The sequence below is a fragment of the Bombina bombina genome, chromosome 1 (genome assembly GCF_027579735.1).
Source record: "Bombina bombina isolate aBomBom1 chromosome 1, aBomBom1.pri, whole genome shotgun sequence".
In the NCBI taxonomy this organism is placed as follows: domain Eukaryota; kingdom Metazoa; phylum Chordata; class Amphibia; order Anura; family Bombinatoridae; genus Bombina; species Bombina bombina.
The window spans coordinates 169,074,377-169,097,699 of record NC_069499.1 but is presented as its reverse complement, the minus strand read 5'-3'; the positions used below and the strand labels follow the sequence as shown (position 1 = coordinate 169,097,699).

At 37.8% G+C, this 23,323-nt stretch overlaps 1 protein-coding gene across 1 annotated transcript in view; it reads right to left on the bottom strand.

The window, feature by feature from the left end:
• Positions 1-23,323, bottom strand: part of RAB15 (RAB15, member RAS oncogene family) — a 114,284-nt gene that overhangs the window by 55,743 nt on the left and 35,218 nt on the right. The window contains exon 3 of the mRNA XM_053689558.1: positions 18,981-19,041. Within this exon, the coding sequence (XP_053545533.1) occupies positions 18,981-19,041 (61 nt within the window). The remainder of the gene's footprint in view (positions 1-18,980; positions 19,042-23,323) is intronic.

The following is a 23,323-nucleotide window of genomic DNA, read 5'->3' as shown; positions in this document are numbered from 1 at the left end:
GATCTATATGACGCTAGCTGGCTGATATTTAGTCCTGGGCTATTATGTTCTCTGATGTTTGATTCCTAGATATGTATAACAGCTCACTGATACTGCAATATGTGCTGTATAACAATATTACCCCAAAGAATCACAATAGAATGAGTACACTTTTGGACTCAAAACCAGCTGTGCAAGCAAGATATCTTTGTTTTGAGCCATATAAGCAGCTTTATTTAGAGTGCCTCTTACACTACTGTATCCCTATCTATAAGGTAATCATGGGAAACCATCACTCAGTTTAAAATATTCAGTTCTAAGGGATTATCTAGAGCAGTGTTTCTCAACAGCCGGGCCGTGGCCCACCACCGGGCCGCGACGGCCCTGCTGGTGGGCCGTGACCCGACATTGCCTCCAGACACTCGCTCTGATAGGCCCGCCTTTACACATCTCCTACATTTTGGATGGGCCTGTCAGAGTGCCACTTCGCATGTCAGTTTGCGCACTGTGAGCATGTAGCGGCAGGCGGGCGCACTGTGACCGGGTAGAAGCGGCTGGCGGTGTGCAGAGCGTGAAGCATCGGCTCACAGGTAAGTAAGCCCACTGACACCAATTACATAATTACGGCCACTGACACCAATGTCTATATTTAGGGCGGCCACTGGACACCAATCTGTATTTGTAAACTGTGTGTATATATGTGTGTATATATATATATATATATATATATATATATATATATATATATATATATATATATATATATCCCACTGACACCAATGAATTATAAAATATTAACCCACTGTAAACTATATATATATATATATATATATATATATATATATATATATATATATATATATATATATATATATTTAGATCCCACTGACACCAATGAATTATCATATAATTAACCCACTGTTATATATATATATATATATATATATATATATATATATATATATATTATAATTATATGATAATTCAGTGGTGTGGGATCCATGTATAATATATATAAATGGTTTATAGCGGGTTAATTTTATAATTCATTGGTGTCAGTGGGTGAGGGAGGAGAGAAAGAAAGAAAGAAAGAAAGAGAGGGAGGAGAGAGAGAGGGAGGAGAGACAGAGAGAGAGAGAGAAAGAGAGGGGGGAGGAGAGAGAAAGAGTGTGTGTGTATATATATATATATATATATATATATATATTTCTTCCAAACCTACTGCAACCCACTCCCGATGCTTACCGGGCCCTGGACCGGTCCGGCTAAAACTTACCGGGCCTTGAGGTCACTTAGGTTGAGAACCACTGATCTAGAGGATACTAATACACCTATTATATTTCTTTCTAATGAGAGAATATATTGTAACCCGATACCAATTTAGGGTGTTTCTCTGTTATGATTGTATAATTAATCACTTGCCCTGCTATCAGCGGCCGAGATGGTGGGTAGATAGTTTAATGTCAGACACCTATTAGAAGTAGTATATCCTCTTGATATTAACAGTTAAGTCTCTCTGCTACTTAATCTAAGCCCTAGAACCATATTGGTGACCTTCCACTACACCTAGCATTTCATATGACTTACAATTGGATTTTATTAATACATAGCCTCCCTTCCCCTAACTGAGGTGTACCATATATCCACCTATGAATATTTATATACAACCCACCTATTTATAATAAATAGACTTTGTCCTAGGTTTTCTGAGAAATATTTACACTATTTGATTGCTATATACTTCCCAATATCATAGTACATTATATTGGCTGTAAAAGGTCCCAAGGAGTCTGTATTTACATTTCTGTTTTTTTATTAGTGCCGGACCATAACGTCTGTAGTAGAAAATAAGAAAAAGAGGTTCATCATTTGGGATTCAAGAGTGGTCTCTTCTTGATTACCTTTTATAGCTTTACACATTCTATCATATTGTGAGGTCCAAAAAGTGGTTTATAGTTTGAATTGTGAGCGTCTGTTTATAAATATTCTTGAAGAATGTCAGATTTATTTTGTTTGCTTTACTCGGACTAAGCCTTGAAACAATTTTTCTCTACGATTTTTATTGACATGTTTGTTTGCCTTGAACTGAACCTCCATAAACAAAAATAAAAATGAATATGAGTATTATGTCCTTTTAAAGTGATGGTAAACTTTAGCTAATCAAATGTCATATGTAATCTTTGCCATTAAAAAAAGTACATGTGGTTGTGTACCTTTTTTCTTTTAATCTATCCGTGAAAGGGTTAGATCTGTGCCTAAAGTAATGCTTCTATTACAATTTTGTGCCGACCCACTGGGATAAACTTTTTTTTTTTTAATCACAATTCCAATGAACATCCAATCAGTGTGTGTGTGTCATATGACACTCTTGAAGTCCAGCCCTTTGAAAGCTCTTAGGAAGCCCATGTAGAGAGTGGGTGGGACTGCTCGCTGTCACAGCCCAGCCAAAAGAGGGGGGTGGAGGAACATAAGATACCAAGTAGGATTATAAATCTTTTATTATAAAAATCTAAATAAATACATACACTTTAAAAAAAAAAAAAAAAATGATTATGTGGTTTTAAATTGTACACTAAAACATTTTTCAACTCAGTGGCCCTATCTCCATATGACAGCGGTGGTGCCGATCGTTGGTGGGTGGGAGGGAAAGGAGGGAGTTGGGTGTGCGGAATATTGCTGTAGGAGGCGGGAGGAGGGCAGAACCGCTACACCACGCTACAGGGAAGCCAAAAAAATTAAATAAAAATACCAGCGTCATTGAGGGGGAAGAAGGGAGGTAGGGGCAATGAGGGGGATCCTATGTGGGATCTGTTGCCATAAAGGTATCTGGGAGGGAGAGGGTTTTAGGGTATTGAGGGGTGCAGCTACACTACAGAAAAAAAAGGTTATTTAAATTAAGACATTCCTGGTATTGCTTTCCCATAGGGTATTGTTATACGTTTTGTTTTGCTATACATTTTTATGTAAGTATTATTTCAATATGTGCCATAGCATTTTTTTTTCTTTATTGGTATTATCACATAATACAAAATACAGGAGTTTACACAATACCTGGCACAATAGTTTCCATTCCTTTAACAATTGCAAATTCACAGTGGTGCCTAATTTACATAGTTGCTTTCTAGTATCATATCTGGTACATTCTTACTCCCATGGATAATAATTTGTGATGTTATGTATTAATGAATGCTTCACTTTATGCACAACATATAAAATAACATTAACAACATGTTCATAATAAAAAAATAACAAATATAACTAATATAACAATAACAGCTTCTTGCAGAGCTTGATTTCTCCTACATTTAACGGGTATGTTTTTGTGACTTGATGAGTATATTCTATCCATATAATCTACTGTAACACGGGTGACTATTATGACTTTTCACTATTCTATCTAGCACCCACATAAGAATCCCAATAAAACATATTGTACAGTGTCCTCCTGTTCGTTTTAAAATAAAAGTACCTCTCTAACATCAGGGCTCCCTTTACTTTCTCCCTCCAAACATCTATCGTGGGGACCTTATCAGATCTCCACGCAGAAGCTACGAGCTGTTTAGCTGTATTTAACATAATGTGCCCAATACTTCGCTTGATGGAGCACTTGACCTCTTTTAACATATTGAATAAACATACTAGCGGGGTAAATTAAATATTACAAGACAGGGCAATGTTTATTTCTTCTATTATCTTCTTCCAGTAAGTATTAATTGTTAGGCAAGACCACCAAATGTGACCCATGTTACCCACTTCCTGCTTACATATCCAACATTTTTTGTTTGCTGATGGGAAGAGATATTTCATTCTGTTTGGTGTTAAGTACCAAACGGAACAATAACTTATAATTTGTTTATAATGCATATGTTGTGCATGCAGAATGAGCTATACAACGGAAAATCTCTTCCCAGGTCTTTGGACCCAGTGTCCCCAACAGTTCCCACTCCCATCCCTTCACATAATTGTGTGGTTTGGGGGATGTAGCTGTGAGTAATAGTTTGTATATGATGGAAATAATCTTTTTTGTGGGAAGTTGGAGATACACATTTGTTCAAAAGGCGTCGGCCTCAATAGATTTGTCCTATCACTATGTGTCAAGATATGAGTCACTTGGTGGAAGCGTAACCATGTGCCACAGCATTTTATTGTCTACTACTACATTCCTGTATGTGTTCAAGCCCAACAAAGGGGTTCAAAATATTGTTAAAAGGGACAGTAAGCCCAACATTTTTCTTTCAGGATTCAGATACAGCATACAATTTTAAGCAACTTCCCAATTTACTTATAGTATCTCATTTGTTTCTCTTTCTCTTGGTATCCTTAGTTGAAAAATATATTTAGGAAAGCACAGGAGCTAGCTGCTGATTGGTGGCTGCACAAATGGCTTACCAAGGTGAGCAGCTGTTTCTCAGTAGTACATTGCTGCTCCTTAAATACAGGATATTAACAATAATAAGCAAAATTAATAATCAAAGTAAACTGGAAAGTTGTTTAAAATCGCATGTTCTATCTGAATCATGAAATAAATTTTTTGGGTTTCATGTCCCTTTAAAGTCTACTCCGAAGCAGCAAAACCCTTCCATTCTTGAGCTAAATGTGTCAGCGATTGGAAACTACACGTTATTTCTGATTGGTTTACCAGTTGTATCCAGTTTAGGAGTAAAAGTTTATTACCAAACAGGAGCAAACTGTAAAGGTATATGAAACCCACATTTTGTCTTTCATGATTCAGAAAGAACATGCAATTTTCAGCAACTTTCTAATTTACTCATATCATCAATTATTCTTTGTTCTCTTGGTATCATTATTTCAAAAGTAGGAATGTAAAGCTTAGTAGCAGGTCCGTTACAGGTACAGACCTGGGTAGCACTTGCTGATTAATGACTAAATGTAGCCACCAATTAGCAAGCGCTACCCAGGGTGCTAAACTAAAAATGGTCTTTCTCCTAAGATTACATTCCTGCTTTTCAAATAAAGATACCAGGAGTACAAAGAAAAATAGGAGTAAATTAGAAAGTTGCTTAACATTGCATGCTCTATCTGAATCATGAAAGAAAAAAAATGTGGGTTTCACGTACCTTTAACTATGTGTTTAACTCTTTGCTTTGATTAGATACACCTGATACTGTAATAGCAAATAGTTATTTTAAAAAAATATGTCCCTTTAATATGCATCATTAAAATAAAAATGCTATCAATGTTTTACTAAAAGCTGAAAGTTGGGGCTAAATACAGAAGGAAACCAAAAATGCCTGAGAAATTAAGTTTATTCCAAAAATAAACTAAACTTATATTTCTGAAACTACATAGATGGATATAGCTAAAGATTCCCACATGCCATCAAAATCTGTGTTTTTATAGATACAGTTGTAGCCACATCAGGATTGCTGGTTATAATCGCACACATTTTCCACATCTAATACTGACCTAGATACCAGTCTTGTCTATCAGCTTTTCACATGGGTTTTCATAGACCAATAAATCATTTTTTTATTCTTAGCCATTAAGTTACACTCTGTAAAGTTCTAACTAAGTGTATGCAGAGATGTGAAGTTATTGAACAGTCCAATATTAATGCGGTAACAAAAACAAACATCTGGAGGCACTGAAGCTTGTATGGTTGCCTCCTCAACGACTTCATCAGAAATCACTTCTGTTACCACTTGTTCTTGGACGATTCATGAAACCATACTCCCTGCCATATTTCCGTGTCTGAATCCCCTACTTACTTTTTTTATTGCTGTGTATTCCTGACCCTTGGCCGTATTAGGATGATGTTTCTTTGAGTGAGACCTCATGCATGACTGGCCCCAATACTTTGGTAACAATTGCTTATTCCCAAGTTTTCTCTTTCTGGTAAATCCGAATCGTTATGGGTTCTCTTTTTTTATATAGCAAATGTAGGGTTTCTTGACATGCTCTGGATTAAACAAATCCAGCTTGCTATGAAGAGTACGCCCCAACATTTGTTGAGCTGGAGCTATGCCAGTTGTCAAGTGAGGTGTGTTCCTGTACCGGTGAATAAACTTTAAAAATGTTTTAAGTAGTATGAGGATGAAAGGTTGCAAAAAGTGTAAAGCCTGAACAAAATGTTCAACCTGCCCATTGGTTGCAGGATGATATGCAGCTGTGAGATGTTTAATTCCATATACCTGTAAGGAATCTTGGGACACAAACTGTAGTCAATTGTCTGAGACCAATATCCTTGGAAAGCCAAATGTTGCAAAAAAAACTTTTTCTAAAACTTCTATTGTAGCCTGATGTCGTCTTCATCTGAAATACTTCTGGCCATTTTGAGCAGGAATCTATATGGACCAGATATTAAAAGGGACATGAAACAGTATGAACTAACAAAAGTTAGCAACTATATAATGCAGCCAAAGCTTACTGCAAAATGGTTTCTGTTTTAACCCCCATTAAAGGGACATTGCACACTAGATTTTTATTTGCATAAATATTTTGTAGATGATCCATTTATATAGCCCATCTGGGAGTGTTTTTATAAATTGAGTGGATTTTCAGACTCCTAACCAAGCCCCACAGTGCCAGATGTATACACGCGTTAACATAAATAGGAGTCTGTAATCTCTTTTTTCATATGCAGGGAAGGGAGGGAGGTGTGTAGTTTCTGCTATTTTTGTTTACCCAGCCCCTTTCAGTGGGGGTCCCAGACTAACTCATCAAAAGTGCTAAACTGGGAGCTACTAAGTAAGTTTTTAAATGGTTTTATACTGGATTTTTAGATTATTATCTGTGCATATTCTTCTTTATAGTAGTGTATTACATGCAGTTATATGGGAAAAAATTGTGTATACTGTCCCTTTAATGCATGCATACAGGGAGTGCAGAATTATTAGGCAAATGAGTATTTTGACCACACCATCCTCTTTATGCATGTTGTCTTACTCCAAGCTGTATAGGCTCGAAAGCCTACTACCAATTAAGCATATTAGGTGATGTGCAGCTCTGTAATGAGAAGGGGTGTGGTCTAATGACATCAACACCCTATATCAGGTGTGCATAATTATTAGGCAACTTCCTTTCCTTTGGCAAAATGAAAAGTCAAAAATAGTGAGATATCTTGCAGAGGGATGCAGCACTCTTAAAATTGCAAAGCTTCTGAAGCGTGATCATCGAACAATCAAGCGTTTCATTCAAAATAGTCAACAGGGTCGCAAGAAGCGTGTGGAAAAACCAAGGTGCAAAATAACTGCACATGAACTGAAAAAAAAGTCGAGCGTGCAGCTGCCAAGATGCCACTTGCCACCAGTTTGGCCATATTTCAGAGCTGCAACATCACTGGAGTGCCCAAAAGCACAAGGTGTGCAATACTCAGAGACATGGCCAAGGTAAGAAAGGCTGAAAGACGACCACCACTGAACAAGACACACAAGCTGAAACGTCAAGACTGGGACAAGAAATATCTCAAGACTGATTTTTCTAAGGTTTTATGGACTGATGAAATGAGAGTGAGTCTTGATGGGCCCGTGGCTGGATTGGTAAAGGGCAGAGAGCTCCAGTCCGACTCAGACGCCAGCAAGGAGGAGGTGGAGTACTGGTTTGGGCTGGTATCATCAAAGATGAGCTTGTGGGGCCTTTTCGGGTTGAGGATGGAGTCAAGCTCAACTCCCAGTCCTACTGCCAGTTTCTGGAAGACACCTTCTTCAAGCAGTGGTACAGGAAGAAGTCTGCATCCTTCAAGAAAAACATGATTTTCATGCAGGACAATGCTCCATCACACGCGTCCAAGTACTCCACAGCATGGCTGGCAAGAAAGGGTATAAAAGAAGAAAATCTAATGACATGGCCTCCTTGTTCACCTGATCTGAACCCCATTGAGAACCTGTGGTCCATCATCAAATGTGAGATTTACAAGGAGGGTAAACAGTACACCTCTCTGAACAGTGTCTGGGAGGCTGTGGTTGCTGCTGCACGCAATGTTGATGGTGAACAGATCAAAACACTGACAGAATCCATGGATGGCAGGCTTTTGAGTGTCCTTGCAAAGAAAGGTGGCTATATTGGTCACTGATTTGTTTTTGTTTTGTTTTTGAATGTCAGAAATGTATATTTGTGAATGTTGAGATGTTATATTGGTTTCACTGGTAAAAATATATAATTGAAATGGGTATATTTTTGTTTTTTGTTAAGTTGCCTAATAATTATGCACAGTAATAGTCACCTGCACACACAGATATCCCCCTAAAATAGCTATAACTAAAAACAAACTAAAAACTACTTCCAAAACTATTCAGCTTTGATATTAATGAGTTTTTTGGGTTCATTGAGAACATGGTTGTTGTTCAATAATAAAATTATTCCTCAAAAATACAACTTGCCTAATAATTCTGCACTCCCTGTAGTTTGTTTGCAACAATATCCCTCCTGGGCATTTCCATATATGGAAGGTGATATCCAGGTCATAGCTTCAGCGGAATGCGCACATGCACGGCGGGGGCATAGTCACATGATACCTTACTAAAACAGTACACAGTATAATGCAGAAGATTTTGCAAAGCATGTGAGATAATCCCCTGGAAACAAGCAAGTCTCTTAGTAACAAACAATAGCAGTATGTGCTGTCCCTCCATTGCTGTCCTCAAGCTAAATCTTCCCTTTTAGCAGCAATCTTGAGAATGTGTCTGCATATGCATGCAACACGTGGTCTGTTTTGTAGGCTCCTAAAATGAATGCATCTCTGAAGTCTAGCTGCAGTTGTAGTTGAGATACCTTTCTGTGGATTAAAACTATTCAGTAGCGGCTTATGGTCAGTGAACAAAATAAACTCACGTCCATTTGCATGTGAAAGCCCATATTTTATGCCTCTTTTCTCATTTGTGAATATTTTTTTATCTGCTGGTGAGAACAGTCTCAAGGCAAAGGCTATCGGTCTTAATTTGCATAAATAAAAAGAGAGACCGCTCAACCTGGGAACGAACAATAGCATAATAGCTTGTTCTATGGCTAGTTACCACCAAAGATGCAGTCTCTTTTTGCTCAACATGTGCCTTTCACAGAGAATAACTTTCCTGTAGCATATCAGTCTGATACTGACTTAACAGTACAGTCCAGCCCCAAAATACCAGGCAATCCCTCTATGAACGAGAGAAATGGCAAAACCCCAGACATACATTTCGGCCTAGTGTGGGCGTCGTCAGTGAGGTGCAGCCATATCCCTGTAAGCACACTGAGCAAGGGTACACGTCTGGATTCCCGCATCAAGCTTAGGGAGACTACCCTAAGAGTCATAATTTGCATAAATAAAAAAAGAGAGAAGCGGTCAACCATAGAACAAGCTATTATGCTATTGCTTGTTCCTAGGTCGAGCACTTCTCTCTTTTTATTCATGCAAATGCTATCAGTCTGTCAGAGATTGAGATTTCCAGATCATAATGCATCACTAGTCTTGAGTTGCAGACTAAGTCCTTGGATTGGTTGAATGCAATATAGCATGCTGGAGTCCATTGTTTGGCCATTTGTTTTCCAGAAGGCGTTACAAATTATACGATATCCTTACTAATTTCGGCAAAAATCTAGAATAGTTAAAGGGACAGTTTACTCAAAAAAATTCTCCCCTTTAATTTGTTCCCAATGATCCACTTTACTTGCTGGAGTGTTATCAATTGTTTACACGTATTTCCATTACCCTTCCTTATATTGGCATTTTAAATAGTTTATTTAGCCTGTGGTATCCCCACTCATCCTGAAAGTTTTTGGCCTCAAGGCCAAGCTGTGTAAACGCAGCCAGTAGAAGAAATTACACTCCCAGTGGGTTATAGAAGAGATAAGGTAATACAAAGTTAATTTTCCATTGTTCTCTCCAAGTATTGGTGATTGGTTTATGGACAGATAAGATAAAGAAGCATGTATATGTACACAATGTGATAAAGTAATGATATCTGATTATACCTACAAGCTCAACCCATTTTATTAGGTTGTGGCTTCAAAACACAAAATCAGCTAATTCAGATACACATATAAGCCTTAAAAGCAAATCTCATACATTTTATACTCTGCAGCTGGTAAAGAAAAGTAATTGGAAACACATTAAGGGAAAACAATTTTATAGTCTACTGTCCCTTTAAGAAGTCCAAATAAGATCTCAGCTGGGTTGTATTTTGTGGAATAGGAGCATCCTATAAATACTGTACCTTCTCAGTAGTTATTTGCAGCTCTGTCTGATCTGTTACATGAGCACAGAATTCCAGCCTGTCCATCATGAATTCACATTTTTCCAGGTTGATTTTTAATTCATCTCCCATTAGTTCTAAAACTGCCTGCAAATTTGTCTTTTGTTCCCTTTGTATTCCTCCTGTTACAAGCATATCATCTAGGCGCAGGGTGGATTTGATTTAAATCATTAGTCAGTAAGATCTATTTAAATCAATTCAACTTATGGTTTTCATTTCTGATTAATTTTCCCAGTTATAATCAGACCATTAATGATTTGTGAACTACAAAATTAATGTGAGAGCATGATATTGTGAATGGATTAAACAGCGTAATTGGATTTATATTAAGCGTAATATTAAAAGTTTTAAAACATTCCGTTTTCTCTTCTGTACTAGGTGCCCTCCATTGCAAACTTCTACTTAGCAGAGAACTCTCCTTATTTGTATGGGAGACACCTTGATATTCATAGGGAAAGTCGTCCCCCCCTCTTTATTTTCTTCTTTTTTTATATAGATTCCATGAGGTCTGCCCCTGCGAGTGTTGGCATGGAAAACCACATCAAGACTGGCAAATTTTATAGAATTAACCCATAAGTTTGAATTTAAAATAAGTAGTTGATTTATTTATTTTTTCCAAATTGTTAGTTACTTCCATTTCCCCTGCCCCCAATATCATGTGCCTCAGAAATTGTACAAATTTTGATAATCAAATTATTAATTGGAATCATGAAAGTTTAAAGGATCATTTAAAAAAGGGACAGGTTTTAAAACCAGTGGGATAGAGCATGCAATTTGTAGGGCAATGTTCGTTCATGATTCAGACAAGGATAAAAAGACATTCAGTATCAGAACGGAATCATTAGATGGCATCTTTTTTTCCATAATTTTACCCAATCTTAATCTAGGAAAAACAGATAATTTTGGATATTACAGGCGTGACTGAAACAGGGACATGAATGTCAAAATTAAAACTTGAATGATTCAGATAAATAATGTAATTTTAAATTAAATTTCTATTACCAAATTTATTTTGTTCACAAGCATATGTACATATCCTCATCAGTCAGCAAGTCAGTACTAGGAACTAGCTGCGATTGCCTCACCAGATGTGTTCAGCTAGGTCCAAGTAGTACATTGCGGCTTTGAAATGGACTTTAGCTATGCGTTTGATCCCTTTGCAGGGGTTAAACAGTTAAATGTAAGGTATTAGAGCATTTTCTTTTTGCACTTTTTTGTGCCTGAAATTGAAACTAATTCAAATGAGTGAATTTGGCCCAGTAATCCAAAACAGTAATAGCTTAGAATAAAAAAAAAACGCCAAATTACATTTACATTAATGTAAGTGGATCCTTATAAGATTATTGCAGCAGTAAATATATAAACATAAAAGGTTAAAAAAAAAAAAAAAAAAATCTAGCACTTCGTGTAACTAACCTTTTTTATTTGGAGAAAGAAATGTGATATTTTTAAGGCTTTGCACAGAAAAAAAAAAAGAATCTCAACAGAACTACTTGACCTGTAGCACAGAGCAGTACAAGAGAGCGGAACACTTCAGAAATGCTTAAAATACACCTTGTGAGAGCAAATAAAACAGCTGCCCTCTGCAAGTAAATTCCTTTGTTCACTTAAACTACTGCACAGTTCTTGGGAGGAGTAACTGGCTTTTATATTAAATTTGCAATCGGACTCTAGATATACTTGGAACTTCAACTTTCTTATTCACCAATACATGAAAAATATAAAAGGTGATCATCCGATTTGTGCTTTTAAAGAGACAGCACAAAAACAAATATGGGCTAATTAACTAAAGCTTTTAGTTTATCTAAAGTTTGCAATTTACATGCATTAATTATTTTGCTTCCAAGTAGTTAAAAACTAAATTTATGCTTACCTGATAAATGTATTTCTTTCCAAGCATGGAGTGTCCACGAATCATTCTAATTACTAGTGGGATATTCACTCCTGGCCAGCAGGAGGCGGCAAAGAGCAACCCAGCAAAGATGTTAAGTATCACTTCCCTTACCCATAACCCGTCCCCCAGTCATTCAGCTAAAGGAAAATGGAAAAAGAAGAAGATAACACAAAAGGTATACAGGTGCCTGAGGTTTTAACATAAAAACTGCCGCTTGAACATAAATAAAGGGCAGGTCATGGACTCTCTGCCTGGAAATAAATACATTTATCAGCTAAGCAGAAATTGAGTTCTTTCCTAAGGCATGGAGAGTCCACGAATCATTCTAATTACCTAAGCTAGAGGACACAGAATGAAAGGGAGGGAGAACAAGACAGGCGGACCTAAACCAAAGGCACCACCGTTTGAAGAACTTTTCTCCCAAAAGAAGACTCAGCCGAGGCAAAAGTATCACATTTATAGAATTTGGAAAAAGTATGTATGGAGGACCATGTGGCCTCCTTGCAAATTTGCTCCACCGAAGCTTCATGTTTAAAAGCCCAGGAAGATGAAACAGCTCTAGAGGAATGAGCAGTTATTCTCTCAGGAGGCTGCTGTCCAGCCGTCTCATAAGCTAAAACGGATAATACTTCTCAACAAGAGAGAAAGAGTGGTAGAAGTGGCCTTCTGACCCCTACGATTACTAGAGAAAACAACAAACAGGGCTTTTAGTTGCTTGAAGGTACGCACAACATCCAAGTTATGCAAAAGAAGTTCCTTTTGTGAAGGATTAGGACAAAAAGGAGGAACAACAATTTCCCGATTAATATTGCGATCCAACACTACCTTAGGGAGAAACCCCAGCTTAGTACGTAGGACCGCCTTATCAGCATGAAAAATAAGGTAAGGGGAATCGCACTGCAAAGCCGAAAGTTCGAAAACTCTACAAGCAGAAGAAATAGCAATAATAAACAAGACCTTCCAAGATAGTAACTTAATATTAACAGAATGCATCGGCTCAAAACGGAGCCTGCTGCAAAACTTTAAGAACAAGATTAAGGCTCCAAGGAGGAGCAACAGGTTTAAACACAGGCCTGATTCTGACCAAGGCCTGAACAAAAAAAATGAACGTTTATGCAAAAGAATAGACTGTGCAGTACTGACTGACAAACCTTTCTCCAGGTCCTCCTGAAGAAGAGCCAAAATTCGAGGAACCCTTACTTTGTTCCAAGAGAAATCCTTTGAATCACACCAATGAAGGTATTTACGCCATACTTTATGGTAAATTCTGCGAGTAACCGGTTTTACAAGCCTGAAGCATAGTATCTATGACTTTCTCAGAGAAGCCACGTCTAGCCAAAACTAGACGTTCAATCTCCAAGAAGTCGGCTTCAGCGAATCCAGATTTGGATGAATGAAGGGACCCTGAAGCAGAAGGCCCTTCCTCAAAAAGGTAGCATCCAAGGCGGAAGAGATGACATTGTCACCAGATCTGCAAACCAGATCCTGCAGGGCCATGCAGGAGCTATTAGAATCACATACGTTCTCTCCTGCTTGATGCAAGCTAACGGAGGAAACGGGTATGCTAGATTTAAGTTCCAAGGAACCGCTAGAGCGTCTATCAGAACAGCTTGGAGATCTCTTGATCTTGAGCAGTACTTTGGAAATTTGACGTTTTGACCAGACACCATCAGATCCAACTCTGGAACCCCCAGCCTAAGAGTTATAATTGTGAAAACCTCTGGGTGGACAGCCCACTCTCCCGGACAAAAAGTCTGTCTGCTCAGAAAATCCGCCTCCCAGTTATCGAGAAAAAGAGAGAGAAAAAGAGAGAGAGAAAAAGAAAAAGAGAGAGAAAAAGAGAGAAAGAGAAAAAGAAAAAGAGAGAAAAAAAGAGAGAAAGAGAAAGAGAAAGAGAAAGAGAAAGAGAGAAAAAAAAGAGAGAAAAAAAGAGAGAAAGAGAAAGAGAGAAAGAGAAAGAGAAAGAGAGAAAGAGAAAGAGAGAAAGAGAAAGAGAAAGAGAAAGAGAAAGAGAAAGAGAAAGAGAGAGAGAAAGAAAAGAGAGAAAAAGAAAAGAGAGAAAAAGAAAAGAGAGAAAAAGAAAAGAGAGAAAAAGAAAAGAGAGAAAAAGAAAAGAGAGAAAAAGAGACTGACCCCCACTTGATCCAATACAGGATCGGTCCCTTCATGCTGATTTAGAATCAGTGGATGGTTTCATGGCTTGCTTTCCTTTATTCCAAGGCTGATTGGACCTCCAAGAAGACTTGGAGTGCTCCGACTTGGAAAAGGAGGAAGACTTTTCTCCCTTAAAAAAAAATTAGAACTCTTTCGACCTTAAGGCCTATTCTTTTTTTTCCCCCGAGGTAGGAAAGCGCCCTTTCCACCTGTAAAGCTTGGACGCGACATCTGCAGACCAAGATTTTAACCACAGAGCTCTGCGAGCTAAAACAGTGAAACTGGAAATCGTAGCTCAAAGCCTAAGAACTTGCATGTTGGCATCACAAATAAAGGTATTGGTTAGTTTTAGAGCCTTGATACTGTATTGGATCTCCTCTAAAGTCATCTCTTCTAAGTTTAGATTAGTCAGTCATCGCACCAATAAGGTGCTGCTCCCGCAACTGTAGTAATACTAGCAACAGGCTGCCACTGCAATCCCTGATGAATATACATTTTCTTCAAAAAAGCCTCAAGCTTCTTATCCATGGGATCCTTGAAAGAACAACTATCTTCAATAGTAGATCTCTTGGCAAGAGTAGAGATAGCTCCCTCTACCTTGGGCACTGTGCGCCACGAGTCACGAATAGAGTCAGTGACATGAAACATCTTTTTAAAAACAGGGGACGGGGAAAAAGGAATCCCTGGTTTATCCCATTCCTGAGTTATGATATCTGCCATTCATTTTGGAACTGGAACGACTTCCACAAAACAAGGGTTCATCATATACCCTATTACATTTACTAGACAGCTTTGGATTCTCCACGACAGACAAGTCGGATTCTTCTAAAGTAGCAAGAACCTCTTTTAAAAGTACACAGAGGTGTTCTAACAAATCTGAAATTAATCTCTTCTGAATCTGCAGAATTAGTCACTACAGTATCAAAAGCTGACAATTCTCCCTCAGAAGCTACTGAGGTATCATCCTCATCAGATAACTGAGACAAACTGACTAATGCAGTGGAGTCAGAACCCTTATTAACATCCATATATTTAGAGTTCCTCTTGTGCTTACCAGCCACCTTCAGAAAAGCTGATAAGGCTGCTGAAACAGCAGAAGTTATCTGCGCAGCAAAATCCCCAGGTAAATAAACACCCCCAGGAGGTTGTTGAGAGGATCCAAAGGGCACTGCATGTGAAGCTTTATTTAGGCAAGAGGAGCAAAACTGCACAGGAGGAACAACATTAGCCTCCAAGCAACTATGAATAAATTGGTCCCCACAAGAAATAAATATTGAGCCCAAAAGAATTTTTTTTAAAAAACACAACATATACTCTCTGTATAACACTCTGTGTAAAACAAAAACCAGCAACATAATATCTCAGCTGTGCTGAGGACTTACCACCTCCTGAACCAGAAGAACACTCCCACAATTATATCTATAGTTGTTTAGTCAGGAGCCGTAAATGTGCACTTGAAATCTCGCTACGATAGCATGAACTCCGAGAAACAGAAGTGCGGACGAACGGTCATGTGACCTCAACTGAATTAAAATGGCGCCACCAACAAAAAAACGGCACGCAAACAATTCCAGACTTAGAAAAAAAATAGCAATACGTTTATACACTAAAAATGAACTATCCACAATAAAGAGTAGAAAGTTACCCTCACCTGGTTTCAAACCCAGACCTCTGGGATTCCAATCCAATCACTTAACCACTGAGCCATAGCTTCAAGTGACTAATATCTCTCAAAGCCCAAGATTAATCTAAAATTCTATCCGCCTCTTTTATTGCAGTGCCCCCTTATACATCCATATTTCTGAACAGAGAAATAAAGGAATCCCAATAATGAAATCCACAAGGGAATTAACCCTTAGAGTGCTGGTACCTTCTAACCTAGAAGGGAACCACTTACCTGTGGCCCCTGCTGTCCTGCAGGGAATGACCTCTAAGGTGTAGCAGATAACTTCTCTTCTGCCATGGACTTGTAGAAAAAGAAAGAACGAACAGAGTAACCAACCATGGCTTAACATAAAGGGGTAGCAAAAATGTTAGCAGTTAGGAAGCTGCAAAGTGGTCTTTGCTTTATTTCTAACAGCCACCATTACTCTTACGAAAGAGATTGACATGGACACATCATAGCCCCAATCCTTGCTTGCAGGGTAAAGTACCCATAAAAGGATTAAATATCTTCAGACACCATCTTCGCACATCCTCCCTTGACAGAGGCAAAGAGAATGACTGGCGGTTATGGGTAAGGAAAGTGATACTTAACAGCTCTGCTGGGCTGCTCTTTGCCTCCTCCTGCTTGCCAGGAGTGAATATCCCACTAGTAATTAGAATGATTTGTGGACTCTCCATGCTTTAGGAAAGAAAATGAGGAATAAACTTGCAGTGCTTTCACTGCATATAGAGACCTACACACTGGTTAGAGAGCTAGAGTTTTTTCCTCACTCCCTAACTAGTGTGTTTACAGACAGCTCTCCTGCTGGAGCGATCTGTGTATATGGAAATTCAACATAGGCTCTGTCCAAATAACTCACTCTGCTGACCCCAGACCCTGAATACAGCTCACCATGCTGGACTGCACCAGACTGCTTACAGAAGTTGTTTTGCTGCATGTCACAAGGGCTTGTAAAGTGGTGGGGGTAGCAGTCGTTCACTTTGCTGGGCTTCACTGGTGCTGGGGCTGATATCCTATGCCCCACATGCTCCAAACTCTTCCAATCACTACCAGGAGTCCCTCCAGGCAAAACACTTCTGCCAAGGAGGCAAAGCGCAGGGCAAGGCAGCAGCTGGAAGCTATTAAAGGCACTACGGAGCGCCTTCTCAAAGCTGCTGCCATTGAGCCCACCTACCAGAAGTCCAGACTCAATGGCAGCAGCTCTGAGAAGGAGTTACGTGCTCCCGTTTGTAAGATGTCCTTCGTTCTAACTCTGCAGGAATTCAATTTCTGCAGAGTTAGAACGAAGGACATCATACAAATAAAAAGCTGCCTGTCGGACTTCTGGTAGATTATTACATTCCACAAAAACCTGTAGCTTTCTAACTGATTTACCCAACACCGCACATATTTTTTTTTTATTGTTTTTGATAATTTTATAGTCTTAAAAAGGAGTCAACACAAGGTATTGTTCTAGGCACATTTTGGTATATTTCATGCCACCATTTGGCAGCCAAATGCAATTATATTAAAATATATCTATGTATAAAATTTGTTAAAAAGTTGATGATATATAATAATAATAATAATAATAATAATAATAATAATAATAATAATAATAACAACTTTTTAACAAACTTTAAAATTGTACACTCAACTACTGCTGTAAAAGATTATCCATGATCCCCTTTATTCAGAAATTGCAGACATGAATGGCTTTGCCATTGTTTTATTGGTAACTGGGACGCGGCTTATTGAAGCAGAACACTACATTTATAAAATTCCTGGCAGCGAAGGGGTTAATCAGTTAGCTGTTATGGGTTATATCTGATGTAGTGTAGGGATCAGTGTTCCCTCTAAGGCCAGTTTTGTGTGTGGTCCAATAGTGAAACAGTTAATAAGGTTACCACACCTATTGCTCTAATTAAATGTTTCACTGCTAGGCTGCACACAAAACTGGCCTTAGAGGAAACACTGGTAGGGATTACCCTCAAACCTCCCTGATCCCTCCCAAACAGCTCTCTTCCCTCTCACTGGTCACATCCATTTTTGCTACTTGCAGCCAGTGTGCCAGTTGCCACCCGTCCCTTAAAATACAGAACACTTATGAGTTACACATGCTGCAGGGTGTGCAGGTAGGAATTTGAATAGTGTTGTCCGAAAACACAATACATTTTCCTCCCTGCACACCCTGCAGCATGTGTAACTCATAAGTGTCCAGGAAAACATGGCTGAGGTGGCAACCCTACCCAGTGGGCCACCCACCACCTCTTTGCCACCCCTCCCACCGCCTCCTCCGTAACACTGATATAGACAGTGACACTGCTTTTGTCACTGTTTGTATTGATCAGTGATCTGGCTTCATATGATGGGGCCGCATTATCAGTGCTCCATTACCATATGAAGACAGATACCTTCTTCTTCCTGTTGCTGTTCCCGCTGATAGTGGGGACCGCAACATTTGTCCATATGATACGAGTGGTTAACAACATGTGAGAAGGCAAAATACTAAGGCAGGGGTGACAAATCTTTTTTAGAGTAGGTGTCCAAACTGGCAAAAATCTTTAAAAAAATTCTTTAAAGCCCACAATAGTTTTTTTATTTTGGAAAATTAGATAAAAATGTTTTTTTTATATTCATAATAAAATTATCAACAAATAAAGCTTAGTTGTTAGTATGGTATTAGTATGGCTTCATAAGAAAAAATATGTATTAAGCAGTACTGTTACAGGCAATGAAACCAGTGTAAGCTACACAGAGGCAAAGTTTCCACATGTGGCACTAGTGTCATAGGATGCCCATTACCACTCCTGCTCTTGGGACTTCCAAAAAAATATATTTTTTAAATCCATTTCACTATTTTGTGAATCTGGCATCCTTTACCAGATAAAAAAAAAAAAGAAGAAAAGAGGGCGCAACCACACATCTAGAATTGTGCTGTCTTTTTATGCCAGATACAAAATAGTGAATTAGATAAAACATTTATTTGTGGAAGTCCTTAGATTGTGTTTATTAATTTACTGGTCACTATATTCTCATCATGATTTCTTTATAACAAATATATTGACTGGAAAAAGGTAAATGCTGAAAAATAGTAAATAGGGCCACAAATGCTTACCTGTGCTCTTCTGTAATACTGTTTAGTTATGGTCTGATATCTTTCTTGTCCAGCTGTGTCCCTGAGAAAACAAATTAAGGGATTTAAAACATCAAGAAAGTAAAAAGCTGCTAAATGATACAATATTGCAGACATCAGTAATCATTAAGTGAGTCACCATGCCATAATTAGGCTACTCTTTAAAGTCTTGCCAAGATGTTTCTTAGTGACAAGCTGATGAGTCTCATGCTCTAATACTAAGCTTACGCCCCTTTAGATTCAATGGCTCCGACACAAAAACATAATGAGGCTGGAATATTGATTTTTGTAATTTATTCCAATACAAAGTCTAGACAGAAGCTAAAATGAGATGTGAACGTAGACAAAATTGCACTTACAGGTACCTGCAGGAGTATTTTGTGTGGACAGATTTTAAACACACTACATAAGGGTAAAGCGTGGGCACACTGTCAAAGTATCAACTTCTAATGATTTAATAACCAGTTAATTATCTGTTGCTCGTCTGCCCATATGGTGCTTGCTCATACATAAAGACCATGTTCCTAAAAAACACTAATTGCCAAGAGCGGATGACAAAGCAAAAGTTTACACAGACATTTAAATTTTTTTTTTTATTTTTTTTTTAAAGACAAAGTTGATCCCTTATTGTGCATCAATTTTGGAGTTTTTGTATATTTTTCTTTAGTATAAAAAATGTATTAATGATTTATGTTGTGCTACAAGGACATTAATAAAGGATGTAATTAACACAAAGTCTGGCTATGTAAAAAAGCAAAAATAAACAAACAATCGCGTGTAAATCAGAAAAACAAATCCAACGAGACTGGCAAAGCATTCCTCAAGGGGCATTAACAGGATGTTAATCTTTTATAACCTAGCTCAAATGCAATTTAGAAGAAAAAAAAATCCAAATTAATTTAATCAAATTGACTTCTCTCTCGTGATAGCCTTTAAAGCTTAGATAGATTCAGGAGCGTATATGTAGTATGAGTACAGTATACATTGGGGGTTATCAGAAGCACTTTTATTTGCCATTATCGTTTTCGTAACAAATGGCCCTATACTCAACATTTTTCAGACCTGTTTTACTGTTCACATTCCAAATTCTTGATACATTTACAGGAGTCCTATTTCACTTATTTCCATGGCTAAAAGGATTTGAGAAAACCCAGACAACACTTTTTGACTTAGTACTGAACACCCCAACATATTTTACAATGCAACATTGTTTGTGTATAGGCAAAGTTCACAGCAATTACCCGGTCTTACTGGATGACAACATCAATCACTATCTGCTCAATTTGTTAAAGTTAAAAAAAAAAATTACACCAATAACACCCAGCAGTGCATTGCTGCTCCTTCAACAAAAAGGACACCAAGTGAATGAAGCAAATTTTATAATAGAAGTAATTTTGTTTAAATTCTATGCTCTATCTAAATCATTTTGGGTTTTATGATCCATTAAAAGTGCGTCATGAACATATAGGGGAGGACCTGCCAGGAGCAGATTGGTTAATCAATCTGTATAACATTTACAAGTTTAGTTTGAGCAGATGTTAACAAGCCCTTTATGCCAAACCAATACATTTCATTAAGGAGACAGACGTACAGCGGAAGTCATCACACATTCTATCTACATGATCATATCAGATATGGCCTATTAACTGTGCTCCTGGGGGACATTTGAGCAATAAAGAATATTCAGATGTGGTTTTGCTTATCCTAGAAAATATTTTACTATACGCTATACCACAATACATAGCGCAGTTAAAAAAAGGAAAACTGTTGTCCAGTTTGATCTTGAAAAATGATCTGTGTATATAGACATTTAAGATATGGAAGCGTATGCATTTATATATATATAGCGATAAGATAAGGAGGTCTTCTCTCCCTGCAAACTCAGCATCTTCTAATGGGTTGTGGTATAAAAGAGCAAAAACAACTATTTTATATACAAAATCAAAATTTCCCCATACATTTTATATTATGTAGTTTAACAAGTTATTGAAAACACATTAAAAAAGGGAAAACTAATTTTATAGTGCATTGTCCCTTTAAGATAGGACACGGCTTTCCCCAATTATAGGGATATCATTGTGAGATAATCTAACAGGCTTTGTTACTTTTGGTTGTTTTTTTTTCTCTCATATTACTGGACTTTTAGGGAAATGTAAAAAAAACAACAACAACAACAACAACAACAAAACACACCTTAAAGCAGTAAATTACTGTTTTCACAAATCCCCATGACCAAAAAACTTTATATATTTGTATACTGCAGGTTATTTTCCCGTTTAGTTATTAAACCACACTAGAATATCAGAAGTAATAAAAATCACAGTTAAAAAAAATAAACTCATAGGGAGAGAAATGATATACTCATTCTCATATTCTCTCAATAACAGTTGAATGTACCGTTCTATGTATAGAGAGCACAAAAGTTGCGAAACTGACAACACCACTGTAGCAAATTTAGCCAAGAAGGAAACACTGATCCGAAAACATAACCCTACGGAAACATTTCCAGGGGTCCAGTAATCATCAAGATCAGTTGACACACAATGAGCCTGCTGTAGCATCTAGTGGAAATTATTTGACTTTTGCTGAAACTGTTGATGTTGTTGCCATGGAAAATTTATACAGTGAGGGTAATGTTGAGGAAACAGCAAACAAGAAAGGTTATACCTTCAAAAAGAGATGAGAGTTTTATCCCATACAAAGTAGAGGGCAGTATCTCAAAATATTTTTCAGGAGAGTAGAAAATTACTTACACCATCTTAAAGAGACAGCTACAATATCTAAACATAATCTCACTAGAGATGAACACCTAGCATTGATTCAACTACAAAACACCAATGACCATTAGAAATGCTGACGAGAGGCACAATAGTCGTTCAAAATAGAAGCGACTATTTCAAAGAAGCCTTACGACAATTATCAAACTCTGATGACTATCAAGTACTTACCAGAAATCCTACTGTGTTGTAAAAAGAATTACGTGACCTTTTGGACGATTGAGTAGAACAAGGTTTCATTAATGTTGATACTTTTTCTTTTCTCATGGTGGAATATCCGTGAATACCCATCTACTACCATTTTCCAAAAGTCCACAAGTCCTTAGACAACATACAAGGACTTCCTATCGTAATTTGGATAGGATCCCTCACTGAGCCCCTTTCTCAGTGGTTGCATTCCTTGCTACAGCCATTAGTGGCCAGACAACCAAACTGAGAGACACCAACCATTTACTACAAGTACTGGAGAATTTTAAGTGGTGTGATGGCTTTGCTTGGCTGACCATTGATGCTGTAGCTTTGTACACATCCATACCACACGCATGTGGTTTGGAAGCCATTTCTGAAACATTACATAGAGACACCGATTTTACTCCTGAGTTCAGGAAATGTATCCTTAGATTCACAGCCTTCCTTTTAACCCACTTTTTTTTTTTTTATTTGAACAAGTCTTATTTGCAAAAGAGAGGCACTGCCATGGGTGCAAACTTTGCGCCCTCTTTTGCAAATTTGTTCATGAGCAGTTGGGAAATAAAGTACATTTTTGGTGGTGACATGAAATATAGACAAAACATCAAATATTTTTGTAGATTTATTGATGATCTACTTATTTGGTATAGCAGTGAGGAGGCAATTGACTTTGTGAATTACCTTAACAACAATGATAGAGGTTTAAAGTTTACTTATCAATATCATAAAGAGATGGTCAACTATCTTGATGTAAGCCTGTCAGGCAGTGCTGAGGGCCAAATAGTATCTAAAATCTATCGTAAACCTATAACAGGTAATATGCTCCTTCACGCGAATAGTTGTCATCCAAAACACGTGCCCCATGCAATAGCAAAAGGACAATTTATTCACACACGCCGTAACTGTTCTGATTCCAATGTGTACAAAAGGGAGGCCGACAACCTGGAACTCAGACTCAGAGAGGCTACAAACATAGCGAAATTAAGAGGGCTAAAATCAATTCAAAAGGTGTCAATTTCATCACAGATCACAGTACAAATTACACAGAAGTATGTAATATTGTAAGAAAGCACTTTGGTGTACTTATAGCTGATGATAAATTGACTGAAGTTTTTAAAAATGGCCTTAGATGTTCATATAGGCAGAGCAAAACAATTGGTAATCTTATCTCACCTTCTCAGCTAAAATCACCACCCCCATTTAGTTCATGGTTACAACATAAGGGAATGTCTAGGTGTGGCGTACCAAATGTAAGCCATGTGAACATGTCATAGTGACAAATCAAATTTTCTTCCACTACAACTAAGCAATGGTTTAACATCCATAGTTGCCTTAACTGCAACTCCAAATTTGTGATTT